The 17,220-nt window shown below is 49.0% G+C and overlaps 1 protein-coding gene across 1 annotated transcript in view; it reads right to left on the reverse strand.

Annotated features, from left to right (window-relative positions):
* The window catches only part of Mrtf (Myocardin-related transcription factor), a 285,116-nt gene that overhangs the window by 161,241 nt on the left and 106,655 nt on the right, over positions 1 to 17,220 (reverse strand). Inside the window, exon 2 of the mRNA XM_089540975.1 lies at positions 16,541 to 16,591. Within this exon, the coding sequence (XP_089397101.1) occupies positions 16,541 to 16,591 (51 nt within the window). The remainder of the gene's footprint in view (positions 1 to 16,540; positions 16,592 to 17,220) is intronic.

Raw genomic sequence — 17,220 nt, forward strand, 5'->3', positions numbered from 1 at the left:
TCTCTTCGACTATATGACCAGCTAGGTTGTTCCATTCGGTAATGGTTCTCGGAAAATAGGAATATTTGTAGCAGTTCGTTCTTGTGGATAAAGGTTTTACGGAAAGAGAATGTCTCAGGCGTGTTGCATAACCACTAGAGCAACTAACAATTTTCGAGATGTCAATGTTGTATTGCCCATGAATTAACTGGAAAAAGAATTTCAAACGACAGATACGGTTTCTATCAGTAACGGATGGTAAGCCACTCTTTTTAATAAGATTAGTGATAGAGGTGCGGCCATAGGAATTATAAATAAATCTTACTGCTTTCTTTTGAATCCTTTCTAATTTGTTAATGTTAATCTTGGTATATGGGTCCCAGATCATTACGGCATATTCTAAGATTGGCCGCACAATAGTTATACGCAAGGAAACGTGTTTAACCCCAATAAACTAATAAATCTTCTTGATTTCCGTTAATCACCTTTACCATCCCACTTACGTCCATAGCTGGACAAAGCCCTCTCCCAAATCACAGCAATTAACTTTGTCTCGTGAGTGCCGCCGCCACTTTCCAATCTCATCCACCTGCTTACCTATGTATCTCCCCTTTCTACACATATGCACATCCTGGGAACCCACATGGTTCCCTTAGCGACCATCGGTTTCTTGCTTACGCACTGCGTGCCCTTCCCCCTCTATTTTCTCTTCTTTATTTCGGTTAGGAGATCATCAACCTCAGTTTGTTCCCAGATCCGTTACGCTTTCTTTCTCTCATCATATCTCGCCACTATGATCTCCGAGAATGTAGTATACTTCGCGCTAATGCTCTTCCCCTCTCGTATCCCTTTTACGGGGCGACAGTGACAGTTGTGTAATACCCTCCTCTCCCTTCTTTGAGCGCCAACTCCCAGGCGCAACTAGATCACGTGACCCCATAGGGGACGTTGGCAAAAGTAGCCCCCTCTGTCCAGCCCACATGTTCCTTGTGGCGATCGCGCCCAGCTGGACCGCCTCACTGTACACGAGACACTGACGAGAGCGCCCCCTTCCTGCTTAGGCAAGGTCAGTGAAACCACTTGTTTTTATGCGAAGCATACTAAAATAGCCCAACCCAGCTCCTCGAGCGCGGCGGTGTCGTTACCATTGACCTTTCGTGACCTCCATGTCATACCACGTGATGCGTGACGCCACAGCAGATGAAAAACGGGGGCCCAACTCGCGCCGTCGCGCGAGGCGTCGTGACCAAGGATGACCACGTGGTGCGTGACGTCACAGCAGATGAGAAACGGGGGCCCAGCTCGCGCCGTCGCGCGAGGCGTCGTGACCAAGGATGACCACGTGGTGCGTGACGTCACAGCAGATGAGAAACGGGGCCCCAGCTCGCGCCGTCGCACGAGGCGTCGCGACTAATGTGTTTCCTGCTTCTGCCGCTAGGTGCGCTGTAGTGAACACGTGATGCGGGAGCGGCGGTATACAAGGGGGTGCGCCTGCCTCTGCTAGGCGTACACGGGATAGAGATGCCTCCTGGAGACAGGGCTGCTCGTTGGAATGAGAAGCAAAAGTTGCGGCGTGCTACAGAGACTGATGAAGAGCGTGAAGAACGTCTAGCCAAGCGGCGTGCTCGATATGCAACTCGGCGATAATATGGTTCGCATCTGACTAGGATTAACCTAAGCCACGGCCGCTAGATACGCGCTTTGCATCGAGCGGCCGTGCCTAAGCTAAGCCTCAGCCATTTTTTTAGTTCATCCAATGCTCCTCAAATCTTTAGTTAATCAAGCGAGTGAAGGACCGAGCAGTGAGTGAATAGATGCTTTGCATGTGACGTCACCGAAGCCATGATGGTGAACCAATTATGGCTTCCACGGCGCAGAGGTTTATAAGCGGATTATAGACACGGGCTAGGTTCCCCTTGTGCTCCTGGTTCGCCAACATGGCGGGTGCTCTGACGTCGGTACAAGCTATTCATAAATGCACTGATGACAAATTTACAGAGACTCCTAATTAGATTATCTGCTGGCAATGCGTTAGCATTAGATGCTGCTGATGGGTTTGCGTGGAGCTTTGTGTCAATCGTGTACGGTGGTGTTTACAGGCCCCCACCCTTCTGTCTGTGTACAACCAGACATCCCTTCCGGTCATCTAGAAGGTGGTTAGGGGTTTCGGCCCCGGTGTCTCGAGGTGGCGACATGGACGTATAGTTGTCACTTCCGGTCTCATGACGTCACTTTCCTCCAGCCAATGGGAATTATCCGGTGTGGTGCGTCATTTTCTTCCAGCCAATCAGCGAGATTGGTGACCGACGAAACATTTTTTTTTGTCGATGAGGGTTCTAATGCTATCGCAATGACAATTAATGCAGCAAACACCACCTCGCAGCAAAGTCACTGGCGTCGTCAACCAAGTTCCTGACGGGAAATTAATCTGCAGCGTCATCAGCGTTAAGACTAATTGGTGATGGCCTCAATTAATGTGAACAAACAGCGCTTCTATTATCCATTTTGTGCCACTGTGGTCTTTGTTTCTGTTCGCCTGCTTGTTCACATTGGCTATAGATGAATGATTGATTGACTGGCTCACCGATCGATCGATTGATTGGTTAATTGATTGATTAATTGATCGATTGACTATCCGCTGGAATATCAAGTAAATCGACGAAGCGCAGCCACTTACTACGTGAACAACGCTGCAGAATCTGAAGCGACGCGACCTGGCGCAGACAAATAGACAAGGCAGCCCAAGGACCCCGGCTGCGGCCGAACCCGAAAGCGGCGACGCCTTCTCGGAGTGGAAGCGTGAACAAGAATTGGCAGCAGCCGTGAAAGCACGACCTCGGTTCATTCGCGGCCGCGCCGCGGTCCCGAGACGGTGGGAGGAGGAGGAAGGTCAGAGCGGAAGGGGAGGGAAATCACGCGGCGACGTTTGAGAGCGAGAAAGAGTTGCGTGTGCGTGATTTTTCAGAGAGAGGCGGAGAGGACAGCCGCAAGAACGCGACCTTTCTGGCTCGGAGCAGGGACACAGAAGTGACGGGAAAAAGGAAGAGATAAAATGATGACGAAGACGAACATGATGATGATGTGAAATGAGGATAAGTCGCCTGTATCGTCCCTAACCTCATCCTTCCGGGAACCCCAGGTGGCCGAAATTTCCGGAGCCCTTCACTACGGTGTCCCTCATCACCTGAGTCGGTTTGGGACGTTAAACCCCATAAACCAAAACCGAACCAAACCTTTCCGGACTGTCTCGTTTTGAGCGTTTTAAGTATATAACCGCCATATGCAACGATCTCTTGCGCTCTGCCGTTGACTACCATCATCTCATGTACCCATGGAAGGTTCGTGCGTGTAAATCCCGGCAGTGTGAGGTGGCGGTGACACTCATGTGGTACAGGATCCTCCGCTTAAATATTTACTTATGCAGAGGCGGGTTCAGTCCCTCAAACCTTTGCGCGGCTTGTGAAGACGTAGAAACATAGCAGAATTTCCTACTCTCTTGCCGAGGTTTGCACATCACAGAAAGGCGCATCTAGAAATTCCCATCACAAAATTGGGACTCACATTGTCGACCCCGCTTCTTCTCTCCTTCGGTGCTAGCGCCAGAGGTTTTGCATTGCATCACGTTGGCGAATACCTCCACAATTACATAATATTAGCTACCGGCAGGTTCCCTTGCTAATGGTATCCAAAATTTCCGCATTTTAAAAAGAGCTTTCAGCAATTTTCATATATTCAATTCTCTAATCTTCTCGCCCGTTTAGTTCATTTTTTTTTCAAACTTCCTCTTTAATTATTCTGAATTCTTTCCCAAAGCAAGAATCATTAGCTTCACACCGATTTATCCCCTCTTCTGGCTCTCCAAACCCCGACTTAGCCCCCTCGTGGGTATGTGCCATGTCACTAAGGCAACAACAACAACAACAACAACATGGCAACATGACGATGACATTGAACAGCAAACTATGCACAGCTGCAAGCTTTCTGAAAGGGAACGCGCGAGCGCGTGGCAGATAACCTCGGACAATACTTGTGGCGCAGCGCGGCGGCCGCTTTCGGAAACAAAGTGGAAAGGGAGGTGTGATCCTCTATTGCCAAAAGCAGGCAAGGCAGCAGAACACTTTCTACCACGATGCGAAAAGTAGCCGCCGCGTACCGCCCCAATAGGGTTCGAGGTTGTATGCCACGCGTTAACGCGTTTCTTTTATAAAGCACACGACTGTACGAAACCGACCACCGGAGTTCTCGGAAACCGGGAGCCTAACAAAAATTTGAATATTCGAGCCGTGCAAACGTGCATTCAGAAATCGGCCGATCCAGCGAGGACATCACTGAGCACCTAAGCAAAGTGTCCATGCGATTCCGCAGCCGCTTGTATAAGTTGCGATGAAACTCTCATTTCGTTGTGCGGTTACCGATGTGTCGATAAACTTGTCACAAAAAAATTCAAAAAGGCACTTAAGACAACTTACGGGCGGTAATGTGAGAACATTTACGCTTGCATTATGGTGTTATCTCCTAGGCCAGCACGGTACATTGCAAGGAGATTTCAGTGGGTGCCGCATGATGGCGCTACGACACGCCTAGCAGAAAGTAAATTTACCGGAAACGTGCATTTCGCCGTGAGCCCGGGAGGTTGATAGTGCGCGTGCGTGACACCACAGAGAAGCAGCAGGTGCGCGGCACATGACGTCGGAGTTCGCCGCCACCGCCTCGCGAGCAGCCGCGCCGGCCCGACTACGCCCATCGGCGCCGCGCGCGAATGCGCATGCGCAACCGAAGAAGGGCAGCAGGTGCGCGGCGCATGACGTAAGAGTTCGGGTCGTGTGGATAAACTGCGTATGTGCGGCTGTGTGTATAAAAGCTAAGGTAATAAGACTCGGTGTATCACAGTCGCTTCGTACAGGTGACGAAAAGGAGACTCCAGCCGCCGATATGCGGCCGTATCGATGTGTTTCACCGAATACTTCATCAATGCTTAACATTACAGACACAACAACAAGCTAGACTACATGCGTAACCAGGGGGAAACTGTAGCTCTCGCTACGTATATCCTGGCATTGCTGAGCTAAGCCACCGGCAATTTTTTTTTTCATTGACAGTTCGTGCCTTTTTGTATTATGGATTGTATTGTGCATTATGGTTTGGCTTGTTGAATTATGGATTGAAATATGAATTGGCTTGTTGGATGGCTATGGATTGGATTGTTGTTGATTGGCTATGGATTGGTGAAAGCATGACACATCCTGTCGACGCCACTCATAAGCCGCAAAAGGCTTTTGCCTTATTACGAAGAAACCCGCGCCCTTCCATTCCGTTCGACGAAGGTGCTTCCGTTGGTAGACCAGTTCAGACCACCGCGGTGGCTCAGTGGTTATAGTGTTCGGCTGCTGACCCGAAAGACGCGAGTTCGATCCCGACCGCGGCGGTCGAATTTCGACGGAGGCGAAATTCTAGAGGCCCGTGTACTGTGCGATGTGAGTGCACGTTAAAGAACCCCAGGCGGTCGAAATTTCCGGAGCCCTTCACTACGGCGTCTCTCATAGCATCAGTCGCTTTGGGACGTTAAACCCCATAAACCGAACCAAAATTTCCATTCTGTTCAACGAAGGTGCTTCCGTTGGCAGACCAGTTCATACCGCGCACGTTATGATTTCTCTTCTCTCAACATGCGGGTGTGTCAATGCCTGCCACCCAGGACGCCACTGTCGTATAAAAATATCGCCGAACACCTGTCTGCACTCTTACGGGCGGCATCCTTTGAGGAAGCCGAGCGGTGAATGGCGCCGGAGTGGTTCGGATCAATCGGTCGTCGACGCGATCTTTGGGTTGGACGGGGACTCGTCAACAGAACGCGGCGCCAAAGGGGAGACGCTGCGGCGGAAGCGGCAGTCGTCCCGGAAGGCTGCGAGCCAGAACCTCTGCACGGGGTAAGAGCGACAGACTCTGTTTGTTTATACGGTTGGCGCCGAAACGCATTCACTACAAACAGAAGTGGGGGAGAGAGAGCGACCGACGGGCAAAACAAGAGATTCGAGGCTTTGGAGGGCACGCGGAAAGATGTAATGAGAACAGAAGAAAACTCGCTGTGGCTTAGCTTGGTTAAGCCCGGTAATTGCGAAAGCAGTATCCGTACCTACGACACGGTACAGCTGGTAATGTAGCTGGTGGTGGTGCTTGTGGTGATGCATCGGTTATACAATCCAATCCCATCCAATCAAAACCAATACAATCCCATCAAATCCAATCCGTTCCATTTAACTCCAATCCAGTGTAATCTAATATAATCCAATCCAGTCCAATCCAATCTAATCTAATCCAACCTAATCCAAATGAAGGTCAATGGTGGTCACGGCCGCGGCACGGCAAAGGCGTGAAAGTGCAAGTAGTATTGCTTTCGCAATAAAAACGCGTGCCGGCATTCCGATCAAGGCCAACGCGCACATATAGGCAGAGATAGCAGTACAGCGGACTGTCGCCCGGGTCAGACAGAGACATCTCCAGCTCGACAATGCGTCCCATTCCATGAGTGACCCCTTGCCAAAAGCGCCTAGACTGGTGCACAGGCTCAGTCGTGAAGCGCTTTATTATACTAATTTGGTTTGGTATGGTTTATTGGGGTCTGACGCCCCAATGCGACTCAGGCTATGAGGGACGCCGTAGTGAAGGGCTCCGGAAATTTCCACCACCTGGGGTTCTTTAAAGCGCACTGACATCGCACAGTATACGCGGGCCTCTGGAACTTCGCCTCCATCGAAATTCGGCCGCCGCGGTCTGAGCCAGCCAGCAAGTTTCGAATCCTGAGTTCTCTTAAAAACGACCCGCTTAGATTTGACTAAATGCGGTAGTCCGTTCACGGTGCAGCATGGTGGAAGCTGACAGAAGGAGGCGAAATTCTAGAGGGCGGTGTACAGTGCGATGTCAGGGCACGTTAAACAACCCCAGGTGGTCGAAATTTCTGGAGCCCTTCACTACGGCGTCTCTCATAGCCTGAGTCGCTTTGGGACGTTAAACCCCATAAACCAAACCAAACGAAATTAGTATAATAAAGCTCTTCACAGCCGTTTGGCTAAGATAAGTATATACTAATTAGAAAGTCGCTGCTCATTAGCATCGCGCCGCCGTACGAAAACAAAGGAAAACTTTTCAGCTGTCCCAGAGGCTTCACAGTTGAAGAAAAAATTGGTGTTGTAAACGAGTAATTACTCTCCAATGAAAAATACGCTACATTGGAATTTTTCTCCTATACATGGGACTGTACAATACTACAATACTACCTCTGTACTACATCTACACTATATTATGTCCAAAGGCATGCCGCCGGACACACTGCCAACTGTTCATTGTAAAGAGCTGTACAGCCCTGCTTTTCTGAGGCTTCGGGCAAACTCCGCTCAACGCCTGATTTCTCTCTGGTAATCCGCTGTAGGATGGTCATTAGCCTGGAAGAGCACATTTATGCACTGTATCCAAAAGTAATCTTAAAAAAAGGGTGTATATTCAATCGTTAGGCTTAGCTAGGCCTAACGAAGTATAACAACGCCATGTAGGACGTCCCACATTGCGAAACGAATGGGATCTCGGCTGGGAAGACACCAGTTCTGGAGGTGTTGCAAAGCTACAGAATCAGCCACGCTTCCTACGGCCCCGCTGTGTTACGATCTTATCCCAAACTTATTGTTTAGCCCTTTTACCGTTGACACCTGCGGCTTGTGACGTCAGCTGACAGCCAAACAAGCAATGTCACCATTCGTCAGCTGCTTATCATAGTTTAATTCTGTAAGGAACGAGCCCTCCCTCTGTATCTATCTGTCTGTAAGGAACGACACTCGTACATCTTCAGTTGCAGAGACCTACAACACGCTAGTTGTAAAGCGTGCCAAGTATAACTACTTGCGTTTGCGGGCACTGTCGGTGCCGGGAGGGCGTCGTTGACTTTCAGGTTGGTTCTTTTCATCTTGGCTCTCTTCCTGGGCTCGGTACTCGCTTTGATGTCACCCAACGTGACCCGTAAACAGCGCGAATTTAAACACAGGGCAACAACTGCCCTATTCACCCGCCATATGCCAAACTAGCACGATGTATTACTTCTTGGCGACTCAGAGCACATTCGGGACAAGAGATGTCGAGCCTTGTACCTCCCCCCTCCTCTGCCACTCGAGTAAAATAAACCCCTGAGCGACCAAAAATAATACGCGGCGAACGCATTTAGAGACGAAAACTCGAAGAAGGCGAGCGAAGAAAGGGGTGAATACGAGGGTGAGAGGGAGGGGGAAGACATGCCAAGGCTGCGTTAACCTCTACTTTGTATAACTCTCCCACCGCCAGGAGGCGAAAGGGGCGCGAAAGGGGCGGGGTTAATTGGGGCGTTGATTTATACCGGCTGACCCTTTATGCACGGTGGCGGGCCCTGTCTGGCGGCCGCCGCTTCCTGGACGGGCGGCAGGGTTCCTTCAATGCAGCACCCCTGCCGCATTCGCACTTTTTTGCAGTGATGTTCTCTAGCGGGAAATTTTCCATTCTGCAGAAAATTTTATGGTTTATGGGGTTCCAATGTCCCAAAGCGGCTCAGGCTATGAGGGATGCCGTAGTGAAGGACTCCGGAATAATTTCGACCACCTGGGGTTCTTTAACGTGCACTGATATCGCACAGTGCACGGGCCTCTACAATTTCGTCTCCATAGAAATTCGAATGCCGCGGCCGGGGTTGAACCGATGTCCTTCGGGTCAGCAGCGGAGCGCCATAACCACTGAGCCACCACGGCGGTAGGAAGGAAATTTTAGGGGCGGAATGTGGCGAAAAGGGAAATTTTGCGAGCTTTTGGGGAACTTTAAGTGCCGAAACTGTCTCACTTTTCCCAAAGGGACAGTTTTTTTTTTTTTCAAGCTGTTTTAGGGAAACGGCCTGAAATAAGGAAATGGGGGTCTAATTGAGGACATTTTCGGCTCAGGCTTCGATCATCACTCACGATCATCTTCGACGGGAAAAACTTCAGCTTTTGTTTCATACAAAGCGACATCGAACGTCGTGGAAGCTATACTGCTGACGACTAGAGGGACCTTAGCTGCGAAAAACAGTCGATCTGCGGTTCGCTGACAGACCGCGGCCGTGTTGGGGCAAATCATCTCAACACAAAAGGCGTTAAAGAACAACTTTGAAGGTTACCCTCACTTTATAACGAAATGGTCAATAACGAATTACCGGATATAATGAAAGGTAACGTGCGATCCTCCACCCTCCTTCACCCCGAAGAAGACATCGCGTAAAGCACTACCTATACGACGAAGAAGAGTTTAAAACTGGGTATTCGGAGCCCATTGCTTCAAACATATTCTCATAAGCCAGGCAGATAAGTTCAATCGGTTTGTGTTCGCCATATTCCTTCTTTGAATACCTACAAACTGTCCTTTTGTATTTTGAGCGCATCTGGAAAAACTTGAGATCACTGCGGCGACCCGCATTGGAGCAACGCGAAAGCAAAACGTCCACATACTACAGCGACGTCCGTGGCTGTTCTGACGCCCATGTACTATATCGACGTCCATGGCTTTTTTGACGTCCAAGGGCATTTTTTGCGTCTTTCGCATATTATTTACCAACCAATCGCATCTCATCGACCAAATTTTTCCCACAGAAACATTTTATCACGCACAACCTCACACAAACGCATTTTCACACATTCATTTTCTGAGCACGACGTAATCATGCGGACAAAATTGCGGCCACTTTTTGCTGACGGGACAGAGCCAAATAATGCTTTCGCATTAATAATAAAAGCTGCCTGAATTCCGCCCCCAATTAGCCGCAGATGCCTGGACTAGCTTGGTCAGCACTGAACGCGCTTGTGTGAGAGTATAGTATAGAGCATCTGAGAGCACATCCAAGTAAACAAGCTTGATTGAGCAGCTGCTTTGCCTGCGTTGGTTGTGCCCCGGCTAGCGGACCCAGCCCCCGATAAGCGGGATCACTGCCAGGCATATAAAAATTTCAGACGCTTCCTCCGGTCAGACAACAGAGGGGGGATTGGCGCACACCCATCTACGTAGTATACAAACACCCGTATTTAAATTAAACGCACTGTTTTCCGGCTCCCTCACACCACCACTACGAGCAGTACCAGGGCGCCCTGCTGCTCAGAACCTCTTTCCCAAGCCCGTTCTCACTCTCTCTCTCAGTTCTTGGCGGTTGCCTCGGCAAGGCCGGTGGAAAGGGCAAGAAAGGAGGGAAAGAGAGGCCAGTCAGCGAGGCGCACGTTCCATCAACGATCCGTTACGAGGGAACACAAATCAACGCCGACCGCGTATCGCGCGTCCTCCGCCAGGAATTCGGAGTGAGTGGAAGGAAGAGAAAGAGAGAGAGAAGTTTAAAAGTGAGAGTGAGTTAGAAATGAAGGAGAGAAAGGAGGAAGGTGCGGGACGGGCCTTCCCGTGAGTGAGGCCTTTGGCTCCGCTGCCGCGAGAGAGAGTGGCTCCTGTACCTTTTTACTAGCGGCTACGTTAAACGCCGTCGCTTTCGGTTCTGTATTCGATACCATACTTTTCCCTCTTTCTTTCCTTGTTTCGTTCTCCCAATCTTTCTTCTTTTTTGTTTATCCGATAGCAGTAGAAGCCTCATCGGCGAGAAAAAAAAGTATATCGTCGGTCATAAAATTCGCTGATTGGCTGGAGAGAAATGACGTCACCAGACTGAAAGCGACGTCAATTCCGGTAAAGGCATCAACAGATTCTAATGCTATCACATTGTGAGTCATAAAATTCGCTGATTGGCTGGAGGGAAATGACGTCACCACACTGAAAGTGACGTCAATTCCGGTAAAGGCATCAACAGGTTCTAATGCTACCGCACTGTCAACACATAGTCTAATTGGGTGTCCCTGAGAATTTTCTTTGTTCTTTCTTTCGTTCTTGCTTTTTCCCCTGCACTGCTCGTTTCAATTTTTTCTTGCCTGATTTCCTCTGCCAACTCTTTCGCCCTTTACTTTTTATGGTGCAGGCTCTATTTCGCTCTCCTCCAGTCTATTATCTGCATTTCTTTCTCTCCATTCTCAGTGTGCTTCACTAGTTTTTGTTTTGTTCTTCGAGTTGTGCAGTTCCTTCATCCATTTTTTTGTTCTTTCTGCTTATGTATGTTGCTCTTATGAGTTTATAACATCTTTATAAACGACGAATAAAAATTATTTGGCCAGTAGTTGAGGACCACGGTCAAAAGAGCTTAGGAGCATGCAGGTATCATAAAACAGCATCATTCATCGCTCAAAAAAAGAAAAAGATAGAAGTCACTGAGGAAAGAAAAAACTGCAAAAATGCATGTTTATGTATACGCAATGCTTCATGTAAAACTCTCAGCACTTTTAAAAAATACTTAAAAGCGCGCTTTTTTCGGCACAGCACTATCAGCGGTGTAGCTGCATCAGAATACAAAAAAGACGTGCTAACTAGAAGTCTGGCTAACTAATACTGACAGATGGATCCATCTATATAGATATGGATGAACGGATCATCGACCGTGCGTGACGGTGCGTGTTTAGTGCACAGGGTTGTCAGACACGACTACCGTATCGGCACTTTGCACCAAACTCCGCTGTCGCTGAAATTCGCATTGCGGCAACGGCAAACGTCCGCTCAAGTTTTCGTCAATTGTACTACGACGATTATTTAAAGTAGTCGCTAGGAATTTTATCGGGGAGTTTTTGGGAGCTTTATTAATACATTTATATCAGGGACAAATATAGGGAAGTTTATCCGGATCCCGGCTGCGGCGGCCGAATTTCGATGGAGGCGAAATTCTAGAGGCCCGTGCAGTGTGCGATGTCAGTGCGCTTTAAAGAACCCCAGGTGGTCGAAATTATCCGGAGCCCTTCACTACGGCATCCCTCATAGCCTGAGTTGCTTTGGGACGCTCATCATCATCATCAGTCTGACTACGCCCACTGCAGGGCAAAGGCCTCTCCCATATCTCTCCAATTAACCCTGTCCTTCGCCAGCCGCGGCCACCATATTCCCGCAAACTTCTTAATCTCATCCGCCCACCTAATTTTCTGCCGACCCCTGCTACGCTTGCCTTCTCTTGGAATCCACTCCGTTACCCTCAAGGACCAGCGGTTATCTTGACTTCGCATTACATGCCCTGCCCAAGCCCACTTCTTCGTCTTGATTTCAACTAGGATATCATTAACGCGCGCTTGTTCTCTCACCCACTCCGCCCGCTTTCGATCTCTTAACGTTACACCTATCATTTTTCTTTCCATAGCTCACTGCGTTGTCGTTAACTTAAGCTGAACCCTCTTTGTTAGCCTCCACGTTTCTGCCCCATAGGTGAGTGCCGGTAAGATACACCTGTTGTATACTTTTCTATTGAGGGACGTTAAACCCATATAAACCAAACCAAACCAGTTTATCCGGGTTAAAACAGACCGTTCTTCCCTAGTATAAATGCCGTAACTTCAAGCTATGCCATACCCGGACGACTGAGAAAGAATTTGCCCCTGGGGTACTCTGCCGCAACAGACATATGTGAGGTGTGAAGTGGTCACCGTCGAGACTCTGCCTCCTGGGGTCACATAATCTCCGTCACACAAAGATCCCTGACAACAAGAAGCATGGTGGAGGGGGAGGGGGGATGTCAAATGGAAACAGTAAAGATAGGGAAGAAGTAGGGAGCGAGGAAGTCAGTAAAGGGAGTGGACTTCTTGTACCTCTATACTATGGGTTCTTTTTTGGTTTGTGGGGATTTAACGTCCCAAAGCAACTCAGGCTCTGAGGGACGCCGTAGTGGAGGGCTCCGGAAATTTCGACCACCTGGGGATCTTTAACGTGCACTAACATGGCACAGTACACGGGCCTCTAGAATTTCTCCTCCAAAGAAATTCAACCGCCGCGGCCGGGATCGAACCCGCGTCTTTCGGGTCTGCAGCCGAGCGCCATACAACCACTGAACAATCGCGGCAGAATGTCTGTACTAAGAAATACTTTTCTTCTAACTTTTCTTCCTACAATATTTATGTTTACTTGCTTCCTTTTAAACCATTCACCTCTCTTCTTTGGAGCCTCGCTTCCCCCTCATCCCCTTCGTTTACCTCTCACGGTTCCGGCGCTGCCGTGGCCCGGGCCGGGCAGAGAGACAAGAGACCGCCACTGTGCGCTCAGTTTAGAGCTCCGCTCCGTGCGGCGAGGCAGGGACAAGAAGAAGGCATCATGAAAAGAGGACCCGCACTGCCGCCGGCGCTTCTTTCTCCACGGACGCAGCCGTGAGCATGCACTGCAGCACGGTCGGGCCAAGCGCGGCCCTGGGGAAACGGGTTGACTCGGGAGCTAGCGCGGTAATGAACCGCGTTTCTGTACCGGCCCGAGCAGTAATTGCTGGGGGACCTCCGAGGTAAACAGAACGGCAGAGTGCCTCAAGGTTGCCTGGCTGTTTGGTTCACTTCGCGCGGGAAACCTCCGCTGCACAGGCAGAGCTGCTCCACTGTTAAAGGTGCACTGAAGAGGAATCTGAACTCGTATTTTTGCCGCTGGAACTCCATCTACACGTTCCCAGCATGCTTAGAAACTGCGATTTATTCCCCTGTGCGGACGATGTCTCTAATTTAAATTGGATTATCGTCGGGTTCCCGCCTTTTTTTTTTTTTGAATTTCTCGCAAACGATGGGAGGAGTCGACCAACCTTTCACCGAGTCCCGTGGCGGCTTCCCGCTCTGCCATCGGCGGAGTGATACGTAGTGATCGGCGAAAGCAAAGAGTAGTAGTAGTAGCAGTGGCTATTTATTGACATTTGATATGGAAGGTAAAAGAATATTTGCTGCCCCGGCATCTGCTATCGCGACTGGAAGCACCTGAGCTGGGGCAGCGAAATAAAGGATAGCAGGCAGAGAGTAGGAGTGAAAGAAAAGGGGTGAGGAGACAGTAGAAAGGACAGGGGGAGGGGTACACTTTCAATGAATCTATTTACATATCTACATGAAAAACATATACATATATACAGGTCGCACGCGCGTGAAGATCTGGTAGATCACTGTTCAATCACACGCGCACGACAAAGAGTCCAAGCGTATTTTTATTTCTGTGGGCCTAATTTGCAGCTATGTAGTCTCTGACTAGACCTATTTATTCATGGAAACCTAAAGGAAACAAAATAAAAGCGAAAGCAAAGTCACGACGGGACTGCCTGAAAGGCATTCCATGCGATGGTCGACTCCTCCCACCATATGCGGAGAATTAAAAAAAAAAGATGGGAGCCGGACGTTAATCGGATTTAATTAGGAAAATAGGCCGCACAGGGGAACAAATCGAAGTTTCTAAGAATGCTGGGAACGTGTAGATCGAGTTCCCGAGGAAAAAAGACGAGTTCAGATTCCTCTTCAGTGCTCCTTCAAGAGTCACCGGGTAACCCTTATAAAAATGGTCTATATACAATCTATAGACTTCTTATAGACTCCGTCCTATAGATATTTTTTGTCTATTCATACTCTATAGACTGTCTGTAGTCAGAAGTCAATTAAAAGTCAATGGTCATAAATCTACAGATTGTCTATAAGCTGTCTATAGCATTTGTATTTCCTCTAGAATGTTCTCTAGGATTTGTATATAGAGAGTCTATAGACTTTATAGACAGAAGTCTATGGACAGTCTATAAACTGTCCAAACAATTTTTTGTTAGAGAAGTTTTATGCAGGGACTCTACCACTGTTATGTCGGGGCAGGTACTGTCAGTACCAAGGAGTCCATAGGGTTTCATAGATCAAGAGGGCAATCTGGATGCATCCGAGGTAGACGTTAGTAAAAAAAATTGGCAGTGGCTTAGCTCGGCTATGCCAGGATATACATAGCGAAAGCGAGCTCAACGACGAGGCAAGCTGTGTGACGTCATACCAAACGGCGGCGGCGAGGCGCGCGGTGTGACGTCATGCCAGATGGCGCGGCGTCCGCCAGCTGTGGCGGTTGCTAGGCAACGGCTCAAGGTCGGTCTCTGTGCCTCCTCGGAGCACCGCCGCAGCGAAATCGCAAGTTCGTGGCCAATGTAGCTTTCGCTTTAAAAACGTTTAGATGGCGGCTTGTAAGCAGAGCAGTGACATAAGGATGCAGGTTGATGACACAGAGTTGGTGCAGCATGAAAGGGAACAGAATTTGCATTTAAAAAGGATGAATTTCCATGTAGGATAGTATTTTTAATTTTTAATACCAAAGACGCCCGCATCCTCTGCAATGTCAGAACGTGCTGCAAAACCCCGGGTGGTCAAAATTTATCCCAGCTTCCCAATATGGCGCCTCTTCCTCTCTTCCTCATTTCATTCCCTCCTTCAGCACTTCTCTCAGGGAGTGGTTCAGGTATCCGGCGAGAAGTGAGACACTTAATGCGATTTTGGTTTCCTGAAAAACCAATTTTCACTTGCATTTTGAGTTCTGGTGCTCTTTTTCTCTGGGGCAAAATGCCTGGAAAATGCGCTTTCGATCCCACCTTGTGCAAATTAATAATCATCACCATCATCGTCACTGATAGCACATGGACAGCTAGCGAGCGCCGACCTAGGCAGCGACCTCTTAACAAAGTGAACGCTGGGTATGAGGTTCAGCGACAGTAAGGCGTCTTGACAGGACGAAATATTGCATTTCAATGGCTTATCAGTGCCGTCTCTTGTTGTGAATGTACTCGCACACACATCGCGCTCTTGTTTTCGTAGATACAGAGTCACAAGAAAAGTTTCCGGTGACTCTAGGTAGATGCCTAGGCGCCTGAGGATTCCGGAACAACTGGTTCCAGTAGAAAAGACACAGTGGACAACGGCAGACGCTACACAGATCGCAGGAGCAGCCCAGTGTGCTCCTTCTCCGTGTAGGCGCTCTGCACCTTAGGTTACTGTAATCCACAGTTACGGCGTACATCAGAGATTAGTCCACTTCAACTTATTCTCTTAATAACATTATTGTGGAAACGAAGACGACAAAGCTGGAAGGGGCGCAGGACGGAAACTTACAGTTCCATGCAATGGCGTCGGCTGATACTCATGAACCTGTTAGCGTGGCAATGCAGGGAGGGACTATCGCCGACCACGGAGCGACGGACCGTTCCTTTCCATCTGCCACTCCCTGTATTGTCATGCCAACAGGCTCATGAGAATTGGCCGACGCCATTGGCTGGAATTAGGTCCTCTGACCGGGAAAAGCCGCTTTGTTCTTGAGTTGAATCCAATTAACTGTAGGCTCGTCGACCTTAATACCTGTGTCATCGCCTCTATCTTGTCATCTCGTTCAACTCGCCGCCGAGTAAAAAATATCCCTGTTCTTATTGTTAAAACTGTTCTCTTCAATATATCATACTGTCCTCGGAGAAACCAGCTCAAAGCAACCTGCAATGAATGTGAAAAAAGAGAGCATTTACGGATTCCCCCTCCGATGTGAAAGTGCAATAGCACAGTGAATTCCTGGACGTAGTTGTATGAGCTCGGACTACGTGGTAGGCAGCCCAGAAACCCCCCAGAGCCTATCTGTGCGGGTAAATATACACCCAAACGCAAGAGCTTGTAGCTTCTTTAGTATGTCGCGTACAAAGTACAAATAAGGGACTCACGTGAGAGCTTAGCGATGCGCCGGACGTCAAGGTCCCTGCAAGGGTAGACTTCTGCAAGAAAACAAAAGAAGACAGGAAAATTTACTCGTCAGAAACAAACCATGACGCTTCACTAAAGCAAGGCTTGCTTGTCAAGCACTTCGGTAACAGTAAACGTTTCCGTTTGTCAGCTCTTCACTGCTCCCGCATTATATAACAATATAACTTGTTGCCAGAAAAGAACAGCTGCAGTCACTGTGTCAATCTTAGTGGACACCTCAACCACGGCGCAAGAGAAGAGATAAGTAGGGAGTGAAAGAAGGGAAAGAAAGAGAGACGTCACAGTGGGGGGCTCCGGTAAACTTTCCTGGACTTCTTTTATGTGCACTGGTATGAGCGAGTTCCGAAGAATCAGGAGGTGAGACATTGCACAGAACACGGGCGTGTTTTCATTCGCGGTGGCTCAGTGGCTACAGCGCTCCGTGGTTCCGTATAGCGAGGGTTTCGGAAAGTTTAGACCACCTGGTTTTCTTTAAAGTGCACTGACGTAGCACAGTACACGGACCCCTAGCACTTCGCCTCCGTCGAAATGCGAGACCCATAACCACTGAGCCACCGGCGCGGCTTAGGAAAGGCATGAAGGGTGAAAGGAGGAAGGCAGAAAGAGACGCCGTAATGGGTGTGTGGTGGGAGGGGTGGAG

Source organism: Amblyomma mixtum, chromosome 4 (genome assembly GCF_055824585.1).
Source record: "Amblyomma mixtum isolate Tamu chromosome 4, ASM5582458v1, whole genome shotgun sequence".
NCBI classification, from domain to species: Eukaryota; Metazoa; Arthropoda; class Arachnida; order Ixodida; family Ixodidae; genus Amblyomma; species Amblyomma mixtum.